General features: G+C 39.1%; 1 protein-coding gene across 1 annotated transcript in view; it reads right to left on the reverse strand.

Moving 5' to 3' along the window:
- The window catches only part of hcn2b (hyperpolarization activated cyclic nucleotide-gated potassium channel 2b), a 43,512-nt gene extending 33,819 nt beyond the window's left edge, over nucleotides 1-9,693 (reverse strand). Inside the window, exons 1-2 of the mRNA XM_015018711.1 lie at nucleotides 8,603-9,693; nucleotides 5,242-5,665 (exon numbers count right to left, since the gene is read on the reverse strand). Of these exons, the coding sequence (XP_014874197.1) occupies nucleotides 5,242-5,665; nucleotides 8,603-9,456 (1,278 nt within the window). The 5' untranslated portion in view covers nucleotides 9,457-9,693. The remainder of the gene's footprint in view (nucleotides 1-5,241; nucleotides 5,666-8,602) is intronic.
- Between the last annotated feature and the right edge of the window lie 1,997 nt (nucleotides 9,694-11,690).

Consider the following 11,690-nt stretch of genomic DNA (forward strand, 5'->3'; position numbering starts at 1 on the left):
GAGGCGTCACTAAATCATAAGTAAAAGTGTATTTGCCCAAAAGGGACAGGAGAAGTGTCCAACAGGCAAGCGAAGTAGGCCAGACACTGCATGTCTGCTTTCTAAGTTTATATATTTATGTGTGGCAGAGAGCTCTGAGAGCCCAGCTGATGGCTTCTTGTTCCGGAGCATGCTAATCTCTCGCAAGATACACGTCAAATAGGCCGAAAGTGTCTGGAGATGTAAACGATCACAGGAATTTTACAGTGTGGGAGCAGCGAGGTCGGGAGATTTTGTCATTCCTCCAGTCGCATCAGAGACCCTGCCGAGGTCGCTGGAACATTAAAAACAAAAATCATATTGTTCTCCACTTGCGATATGCATGTTGTGACGTTTAGAGGTTTACACAGACCTATCTTGGGAAGGATCTTAGCTGCTAATGAAGCACTGGAGTCTTTTTTTTTTTTTTTTTTTTTCAGGAAGGAACAATAATACAAAGCACATTCTCTGCAACTACTAAAAATAAGTGCACAGGTTTGATTTTATTGTGAATTTACTCCTATCCACATAGGCTGGAAATTATACTCATGGGCTCAAATATATATACTGCTCAAAAAAATAAAGGGAACATTTCACTTTAATTTTGTGTGTGGCTCCAAATCCAGGCCTCCATTGGTTAATAAATTTGATTTCCATTGATGATTTTTGTGTGATTTTGTTGTCAGCACATTCAACTTTGTACAGAACAAAGTATTCAATGAGAATATTTCATTCATTCAGAACTAGGATGTGTTATTTGAGTGTTCCCTTTATTTTTTTGAGCAGTGTACATAAAATCCACTGGTTTTTGAATAAATGGCCTCCGGGAACCTGCACTAAAACCACATGCTTTGTGTTGCCATCAACAGGGATAATTCTGGTTTCCTTATTTGTAAATACGTAGAAATTGTGAAGTTTATTCATAACTGGTTGGTTTACTGAAAGAGAGGCAACTTTTAAACATAGTTCATAAAATTTCAGTAGAGTTAAATTTAGGACATACCAGAAATTTCATGCAAGCCTTCTTTATGAAAACTGAGACCAGTTTTTGATGCGTGTTTGGCTTCAGCTAACAACCTAAGCTGTCGGCCCCAGAAGGATTTCTTAAGATGTTCAAGAGCAAACTGGGGACTCCCTAGACATAAGCCATGGACTTTAAGATAATTCAGTGCCACTGGGCCTTATTACATGTTAGGGGTTAATCAGAAGAACTAAACTTTGCAAACACTGAGCTTATTTCTTGTGAAGACATGAGGACATGAGACTTTGAAACCTAGGGCTACGGTGGTGGTAGCATCATGCTGAGGGTCTGTTTGACAGCAAGAAGGACTGGTGCACTGCACAAAATTGATGGCACAATAAAGATAGAGGATTACCACTAAATTATTTGACACAAACACAAAACCTGTTCTTAAAAGGCATGCCAATCTTTACGTAGGTCTCTTTATCAGGAGACCATAACATAAAAAAGTGTGAGATTTATCACTAAACTGCACACGCCTTCTGGGTTTAATTGTATTTTCAAATGTATTGTTACTTATTGATCCTTTCATAAGACTAACAATAGAGAAAATAGCAATTCTTACAATGCTGCCAGTTTTGAGGTCTCAAACACTTACCGTTTTCTAAATAAATCTAAATTCTTATCATAAAACACATTTGTTTTATGATAAGTAACATAAAAGATTACCATCTCTACAACTGAGTGTTCAAACAGGATGAATGATCCAAAACAGATCTCAAACCTACAGAAAATTTGGATCTGAACCAAAAAAAACAACCGATTTACATGAACTATACTGTAGTTCATGTAAGGAGTTCATAGGAGGAGTGACTAACTATCTAGTATGAATTGGTATTGATTTCTACAAAATGAAATAAATAATTTCAAGCACAGGATTTTTTTTATATATAGTCATGCCCAAGTAAAGTGCATTGTAAGTTTGGCTCCAAAGTAATGCGGGCTTCACTTACCAGATCAGCAGAATAAATGATTTAAATAAGAAACGCTTTAAGATTCTGCAAATATCTCCAATGAACAAAGTTCTTCTTCCATTCTTTAATCTGTTGTACTCATAAATACTGCATAATGCACCACCAAAGCCGGTGCTTTTTCTCCCTTTTGTTTCGTATGCGTTTGAAAAATGTCCATGAACTTAATGGTTTAGGTCGGTTAAGGGTGAGCAAGATGGACAAGATGTGGAGCTCACCCTTTGATTAGGCGCCGTTCACATTGTGATTAATGAGTCTCCAGGACTAATACTCTTCCTGACACCATAACAGTGCCTGGCTATGTGTCAATGTCACACCACAATCTGGGTCATAGCACATCACCGTGATCACAACCGGAAGGAGGAATATATATATAAAAAATAATCTATTCCTTTATACTGTGTGAATGCTGGCTGTGGACTCAGGCTCTCATTAACCTGAAAACAAAACAGCAGCATCATGTGGCTCCTGGATCAGGAAATTACCCCCTGTGCTCTCACTGATGCTCATGACTTCCTTAGTGCTGGTTCAAATTTCTGATAAGGTAAAAAAAGAAAAAAAAAAAAAAAAAAAGCCTTCTGTTTAAGTCCTCACCTGGAAAAGGTTATTGAAATCATTACAACACACAGGTGATCTTCTAGAGAGCACCACCTGCAGAGAAGTAAGCTGAGCAGAGAGGAGGGGATCTAAAGTCTGGATCGAGCTGAGCAGAGCTGAGCTCGGCTGAACTAAGCAGTTCAGGCCAGAGCCATTATTTTTGCTGCTGCGTTTGAATCGGTAATTGTGCCTCTCACTGAACTTAAATTACCACTCTGTAATCAGAGGAGCAGCGGCTTCTTCAGAGCAAGAGCACACACACACACACACACACACACACACACACACACACACACACACACACACACAAGTCGGATGGTAGATGTTTGGTTTGTCAGACTGATCTGTTTGTGCGCAAATTAATAAAAGCACATGCGGCCGGTAAACCAGGCAGTAACTGTTGTTTGTGCAGCCAGGATGGAGCATATGACGGACGATAATGCATCTGTCTATTGATGAAGCTTATTTTCTCTGCAAAATGATGAGTCATCCATAAGCTGCTTTTATTTTGCTTACTTGTGTTATTTTAAGATTTTCTTGTGACTTTTCAAATATCTTGTACATTTTTCTATTTTTTTAGGCCATTTTAAGCTGAATGTAAAAAAACTCAAAGGTTGAAGCAGAGTTAAATCAAAATAAAATAACTTCTCAAAAAGAAAAAAAAAATGTTAGCAAAGACGGAGCAGCTGGAGGTTAATGGATCTTGTCGGTCTTGTGTTAGATGCTGTTAATCTGCTTGGACTTTTATTACAGGCCTGACTCATTTCTGTTTGTCCTCCACTTAACCAGTTTAACTGGACAAGTCTCACAATAAATAGAAACATGCTAAGTGTTTAATAAATAAGAACAAATGAAAGAACTGAAGAGAAACTAAAGCAACTTGATTTAACAGGGAATAAATGAAGAGAAGCAGAAGTTGGAAATAAATTATTATTATTATTATTTTTTAAATTTTCATCAGAACTCTTGCTGCAAGGTTTTGGGTCAACTGAAGGATGTTCACTAATATTTTTTGGACTTCCTGATTGTTATTTTAAGAGCCTACCCTTAAAATAACAATAATTATAATTTTGGCAATATTTCTGAGATAAAAATGAAAGTCCTGGAAACCTGTTTAATACAGGGCTTAAATGAGACGCCCTAGTCAGAAATAACATTGATCTTTTATACCTTTTACCAGAGCCCCATTTAATGCTGTAAGAAGTAAGTAAAAGACAGAATTTCAGAAATTAGACATATATATATATATATATATATATATATATATATATATATATATATATATATATATATATATATATATATATATGTGGAAACTTCCAACCCTTTCTTACAAACAGTGACCTTTCTTACAAACAGTGACCAGCTTTTTGCATGTTTCCTTGGTGATAAATCATTGTACTAATATTTAGCCATCCTGCTAATCTTTAGCTCTTTTCACAAATTCCAATCAGAGTGAACTTGGGTTTCTGTTTGGGCCATTTCAAAACATTAATATCATTTCCACTCAGACCCAACATGTTGGTGAAATTAAACAATTTTTGAAAATCTGATCAAGCTAATACATGGGGAACAAATAATTCGGGGCATTATTAGATGCATCTTTTGTTTGTTTTTTTTGTTTTTTTGCTCTCGTTCAGTTAGTCTTTAAGCTCCTTCTCATGCCTTGTTCGTCATGTCTCATAAAACTGTAAAGATAAAATCTGTGTTAAGAGAAACAAAAAAAAAACAAAAAATGCAGTTAATTTCACCGAAATGTTTGTTCATGTTCCCACGACGCTGCCTTTTCACTTTCCTACCGACAAGCATATACTACGCTTTAATTAACTGCATCAGTAAACTGGGTTACGGTGATCTATAATCCAGCCACCGGGTTTACTGTGATACCGCATTGTAAAACCTCATTTATCCACCTGTAGGAAAGCTATTATGAACGGATGCACGGTCGAGATATGTGAAACACAATTACTTGTTTAATCGCATGAGCTGCTGCAGAGAAATCCAATTTTTCATCATTAGTTAAAGCACGGTCGGAACGCATTCGCTTTTGGGAGAGGCCGATACCTCTTTATTATGATTATGTGGATTAAACTGGACATTTCTCGCGGCTTCCGACGTAAGAGCGATGAGCGCCTGTGCTGTAAAGCGAAAGTGGCGGAGGGACGGAGGTTGAAAAATGTCCGATTATGTGAAAACTTTGCCACATCCTGCACATACTGACGTTGTCTGCACAGGCAGAACGTGGGATAGAAAAGTTGAAGACAAGTCACTCGTTCTGTTTGGATTTTGGTGTGAAAACCTTAACAAAGAAATACAAGAGAAGACTTGCAAAATTTTGGCATATTTCTAAAATCAGAACTTGTTTGTTTATTCCCACTTTTAAAAAAAAATAGTTTCAATTTCAAAGTTGTTTACTCCTACAACTGATAAACTAAACTTATTTTGTAATTTGAATTATAACACTTAAACAAACAAAGCACTGTTCTAGCTGAAATCTGTATTTTGCTGCAGTTAGATACTAAAGTGAAACGAAACCCGATGCTTTTCGTCAGTGACTGTTTACTCACTGGTGATCGGTACCAAACCATCTTCCTTTTCCTGCACTTAAAGGACAAAACGTGAACATTAGCGTACCTCCTCCCACTGGTGGATGTAACGGATGAGTCTGGACAGCCTGAGGAGGCGCAGCAGGCTGAGGATCTTCGTGAACCGGACGATGCGCAGCGCCCGGGCCGTCTTGTACACCTCCGAGTCGATGCCCTTCTCCACAATGAGGAAGATATAATCCACAGGTATGGAGGAAACAAAGTCCACGATGAACCAGCTCTTCAGGTACTTCTTCTTGATCTTCTTGGGATCCAGGATGATCTCAGTGTTGTCTTCGAACACGATGCCCGTCCTGAAGTTGAGCACCAGGTCCATGAGAAAGAAGGTGTCCGAGACCACGTTGAAGATGATCCAGGGCGTTGTCGTCTCGTCTTTGAAGAAAGTAATCCCAACCGGGATGATGATCAGGTTGCCGACCATGAACATCAGCATGGTAAAGTCCCAATAGAACCTGAGCAGAAGATGATTAAAGTAAAGACTTGTCCGTGCCGGGTCCAATGCTGAAGCTTTCAACATGATACGTTATGAATACGTATTTCTGTGTTTGCTCTGACTTAAGGTCATCTACAGCAGCTACCAGAATTGGTGGTGAAGATCCTTCAAATATATCCGTCTTTAATCACAGTAGCTTAAAAATCTGTTAGATGTTGCTTTGATTTCAGTATATTTATTCTGTGGCGGAAATAAAATCAGTATTTAGAAATAACCGCCTTTGCTTGGCCTCCCAATAAAATATATGCAACTGAAGAATATGTTTGAGTCTTTTGTTTTCGCTTGAATAAGACACTTGAGTTATGACAGCATGAGACACAGAGGCCTGTTTCTCTAAGACCCCTTAAAAAGGGAAGAGACAAAATAAAATGAATATGACATTTTTAATTGGTGATATTGATTATGATTAACTTTGCTTTTCTTGTTTTGTTTTTGTTTTTTAAATCTTGTTACTTTGCCATTACATCAGGTGTGAGAAAGAAGGTTAGTTGGGAGACCAACAGTAGTGAATAGTGAGCAGGAAGGTAACAGAAGTGAAAGAAACCTTCAAAGTTTATTGTTACTGTCACCTTGGGAACACAAAGTGGCCATAAAGCTTGTAGATGTGACATGGCAGGCCTTTTTTTTTGACAGGCATGGCATTAAAAAGCTTTTTCTGTCAAGGCATTGCGATAAATAAGTGGAAGTTGCCAAACAACTCTGGGACTGTAACTGGCATAGTGTGCTTTCATCAGATAGAACTAAGGATAATCTTAGGATTATTTCTCAAAGTCCCAACAAATGCTGTTAGAGGGTGTTGCATCATCAACTCATTGGAAAACAGGAACTTTTTATTTAAAAATCTCAGTCAATGTTAATATAGTTTACAGCTACAGATAAAGTTTTGTATTTATTCACCGGTGTGCCACTTGGCCAGGCATCCCCAGCGAAAAAGATTTTATCTCATGGAACTTCCTGGTAAAATAATGGATAAATAAACAATATAAAACATGCAGTGACAGTGATTTTGTAAAACATCAACAACAACGACCAAAAACCCCTCATAAAGTGGACTTTTTCATATATTCTAAAGGAAGGTATTCAAATTACAAGTCCACCTTTTCTTAAACGCTTCAGTGTTATGAAGATGAATTTTATTTTAAGGATGTTTACACATGTTTATTGTGGCTGTCAATAAGAATTAAGGGCACAGTGAAATCTGAACTGTCTAGACACAGTGCTGCTATTAGCACACTGATATCACATGCTTGCAAAGATGCTGTTCAGGCCCCAGCAGCATTCTTAACTTTTACTGGAACAGCATGAAGCAAATCACCCTTGATGGGGACATACTTAGAAAACAGTGCTGAGATTTACAACAGAGATATAAGCTGGTAGAGATTACTTTAATTTTCTCACTTTATTCATTTTTCACGACTAACGTTTGATTCAGAAATCATTGAAAAGTTTGTTTTATTTTACTAGATCAATTCAAAAAGTGCAACTTATTTATTGTGCAGTTTCCTTACATGCAGAGTGATAACCTTTACGCATGCATTTCTATCAGTTTTTTATGGTTATAGCTTATTGCTATTGAAAACCCAATATTTCAGTTGTCACAGCAATTTAATTTTGCATAAAATGTTTATTGACTTATAACTTACGACTACGTTTATGTTCTATTGACTCAATACTCAACTGTGGCTCTTTTTGTATTACTGCATCAGTGCAGCATGGCATGGTTAGCCATGCGTTTATAACAGCCGTCGGCCATTTTGCATTGTTGGCTCTGGTGTGCACTCCATAGATTCTGTATTGGGTTTGTATCAGGTGAGTTCAGCATAGTCATCAAATCAGGTATTGATACTTGGTAGTCCTGTTGGAAAATGAAACCAGCATCTCCATCAAGGATGCCAGCAGAGGGAAACAGTCCTCTAAAATTTCTGGGCCATGAGGTTGTTGTTATTCTAGTTGCTTGTCACCTTCTGGTGCCACACCGTTTCCTTTCACTAAACATTCCAATATTGGAGACAATATATGAATGTTGTCTTCTATTTTCTAATACTGAAGACAGCAGGTTTTTATGTTGTCTTCACCATAGTAAGCTAACAGGTAGCTTAGTATTTAAGCTAACTACCTGTTAGCAGTTAGCTTAATTAGGAGGTAGCTTTTATGGCTAAAGCTGTCAATGACTTGTTTCCTGGACAAGTGAGAAGTTGGCATTCTCCGTCCTGATTCTGGCTCATAACCTGACTATAATAAAACTTCTTTATGTTAATAAAAAAAATCACTTCATCAATATTAGACATGTCTACGTTCTAACAATTAAATAAACACAAATAATGTCTTGGAACATCACTGTGTGCATTTTTTTTTCTTTTAAACTTAATTAATGACATAAATTAACTTTTTTGTGATATTCTAATTTATTGATAAATTCCTGTATGAGAGAAGGGCGTTTAGTAAAGAAAATGGACGATAGCTTGAACTATCCATGGTGCTGAAATCGACTTTTTCTACGTATTCCGAAGAAACTTGTACAAAACTGACATGGCTTGCCTGAGCCCAGATGATTAAAAAGCACTGGTGTGAACGCAGCATTTTATCAAATGGACGATGAAAAACATTGACCAGCGGCCTCAATAAATCTCAATATGTGTCCATTCAAATGGGAAAGATAAAAAGAACTGAGTATGCTTAATGATAAATAATTATTTTTGCGTGTACTTTAAAAAAAAGGGGGTGTTTAGGCTACATTTGATATGTTTGGTCATGTGTATAATTTTTAGTCTATCGAACATCATTTGCTGACATCAGAAATCGTTGCCATTTTTTATTATTATTTTTTTTTTTTTTTACTTCCATTCACATACAGTAAAACTTTATGTTCGTGAACCCATTGCAGACCGTCCCGTACCTGAAGTCGCTGTATGGATGGATAATCCAGTTCCCCGCAGACTTTACGCGCTCCTGCTCCTTCTCCACCGCCTTCTGGCTCCCGAACATGCGCAGGGAGAATTTGTTAACTCCAGGCTGGAGCATGGAGCTGAACTGCCGCTGCATGTACGTCTGGTTCCCCCTTGTGTCCCCATCGTCCGGAACTATCTGAGAACTGTCCTCCGCTTTAGAGAAAGTGACAGAGTTTCTTGACTGCACGCCCGGCGGCATCTGACCTTTACTAGTCGTGGCGTTGGAGAAGGAAACTCTGGAGTCCTTCTTCTCCGTCGCTGCGCTGGTCTTGACCTCAGTCCCGACGGGCCCCTGAATTAGGGACCCCACGGAAGTGACAGAGGCGTCCATCCCCCCGGACTGCCCCTGTCCGTCCTCATTCTCTACGGCTCCATCCGCCTGCTTCTCTTGTCTGGAGATGAGAGAAGACAGGCTCCCTGAACTGGTCGGGTCCCTTCTACAGTCTCCGTTCTTGTTGCATATCATTCCGACGGGCCCCGCTCCTGTCACGCTTGCCTCCGAAACTGTGTCCCCTCTGTGGTGCTCTGACGCGGAGCCGCCCCGGCCACCAGCAGCCTCCCCGGGGCATAACAAAGCGGAGTCGGCGCTGTCAGCGGTGCCCAGAGGTTCCTTAAAGGAGTCCTCGTCCTGCAGGAGCCACAGCTCGTTGTTGTTGCTGGAGCTTTTGCGTGCAGCCCCGCCTCCAAGCGTGAATCTCTTCATCTCGGTCCCCCAGCCGCTCCCATCATCCGCGCATCCGCTCAATCTGGCAGATACTGGAGGCGCCAGAGGCTGCTGGAATCTGGGCTCCTCCTCGTCCATCACACCGGCAGGAGGAGACTCCCTTTATACCTTGAACCTGGAGAGAGGAGGAGGAGGAGCAGCAGCAGCAGCTCTCCACTTTCCATTCACATCACTTCAGGGAGAGGAGCGGCGTGGCGTTACTATGGCTGCACATTGTCAGCTGTTCTATTGTATGTCTGCAATAAAGACCGAAAGATGATGACATGACGGTCAGCCTTGGGAAACAAACACACGAAGGTAGCTTCTGCAAAAAAAAAAAAACCTCAAAAACAACAACAACAACAAAAAACAACAACAACAAAAAACAACTAACCACACCCAGGCGCCATCACACCGAAAGAAGGGAGGGCAACTCCAAAGATAAATTGCAGTAACTTAACATTAAATACCAAGTTATCTTCTCTGTAGGTTTTGGTAAAGAAGGATAAAGGTGACAAAAAAAGGTTCAAAAACAAAGTTCTGCTTATTTTACTGTTAATTTGAGAAACTACGACATTAGATCAATATATATATATACATCCAGGCTGTCTAAACTATACAGTTAACCAGAAGGAGAGCAACAACCGCGTCTGCCTGTTGCCGTTTCCAGGCTGATCAAAGCAGAGATGCTGCAGCGGTCCAATGGCTCCATCGTGTGGACAAACCTGGAAATCGCACAATCGAAACCCCAGGGAACGTCATTCGTGCCCAAACGCTTTAATTAGCACATTTTTAGAAGCCTGTTTTCACAAACTACAACAAGAGAATACAGAGATCAAATTGCAATAGCAGTGTGATAGGAAATGCATTTGCATAAATGATGATTAGGGAAAGTCATGAAGATCAAAGTCTATTTTATTAGTTATTCTTTATCATGTTTTGACATTTTATTTAGATTATATTTCTACACGTTTAGCGATACTTAAATTTTACTATTTAATTTATTTTGCCATTTTCATGTAATGTTCCTTTACCCTTGCTCTTTTATTTCCCTGTAACAGAAACAGCTTGTGTGTGATTTGAGCTTCACAAAAAAAAAAAAAAAAAAAAAAAAACACTCGCTTTGTGTTGTTGAGCAGCAGGATGAACAAACGTCATGTCATTGTTTTGGCACAAAGGCCAAATAGAGTGAAATTGGTAAAATAATTCTAATAAGAGTGACACAAGCTTACATACATCTATATTACCCACATGTACTTGGAAAGCTTTGATAAATTACTTTGACAAAAATAAACGTGAAAAGAAAAAAGATCAAACCAACAAATGATCAAACATTTAGCTGTTTCAAGAAGAGAAGTAAAGGGCAATTCAAAGTGCATGAGGAAGTCAAGAAAGTGCCTGTCTAATATAATAAAATGAATTCAGCTGAGGTATAGGATGCCTCCAGCAACGTGCAACAATTAATGTTTTTGTCTGTACAGCGGACAGTGGAGACCTTTGGACGGTGACCGTCCAAAGGTCAAAGTCTTTAAAAAAGGAGGTGTTGACGCTAAGAAATCCAAAGGTTGATTTTAATGTTTAACTGCTGAAAGTGAACGCCACCATAAGCCGGGAGTTATGCTGACAAGAGCGTCCTGAGAACTAGTACTGTAAAGCTCCATTTTAGAAACAACATACAGCAGCATTCATTTCTTCTGTCTTCTTCTCAAACAACAGATCTTCATGTATTTCATCAGATTTGAAATTTGCCTCAAAAATGTCACACCGCAGACAGCAGCAAAACAAAGAGCTCTCTCTGATGCACGGCAAAGTGCTTGAGATCAAAGAAGATTCCTGCCATACTTTCTCGGCTACCGTTCATTCAGCATCCTACCTTTGATGAATTATGGCTAAACCAACGTGGACATGAGAGAGACAACTGCTGTGTGATGCGTGAGAGACTTCAGAGGTCTGTTTGCCAGACAGATGGGAGACTTCTCTTAAGCTATATAGTGGGTTATTATAGTTTACGCTCATAATGAATAGTCAACTGTGAAACCGCTGAGCTCATCATGCAAAGTACTTCTCAGTTCAATGCTCCTGAACCTGTAAGCAGAATAATGAAGGAGTACTGCTGTGATGACATACAGGAGGACAACTGTAGAAAAGTCTAAGAACTTCTTAAAAGGGACCTATTTTGCAAAGTTCAGTCCATTTGGATGCCAACCAGTCCAAGCGCTTAAAAAAAAGCACCAAGCTGTCTTCCATCAATAATGTTTTTCAATATCAAAAAAAAAAAAAAAAAAAAAAACCCCAACATTTTTTAAAACCCCTGTTTTACTAAGGGGGCGGAT

This window comes from Poecilia latipinna, unplaced genomic scaffold (assembly GCF_001443285.1).
Source record: "Poecilia latipinna isolate Pla-1442-1.1 unplaced genomic scaffold, P_latipinna-1.0 Scaffold2309, whole genome shotgun sequence".
Taxonomy (NCBI): domain Eukaryota; kingdom Metazoa; phylum Chordata; class Actinopteri; order Cyprinodontiformes; family Poeciliidae; genus Poecilia; species Poecilia latipinna.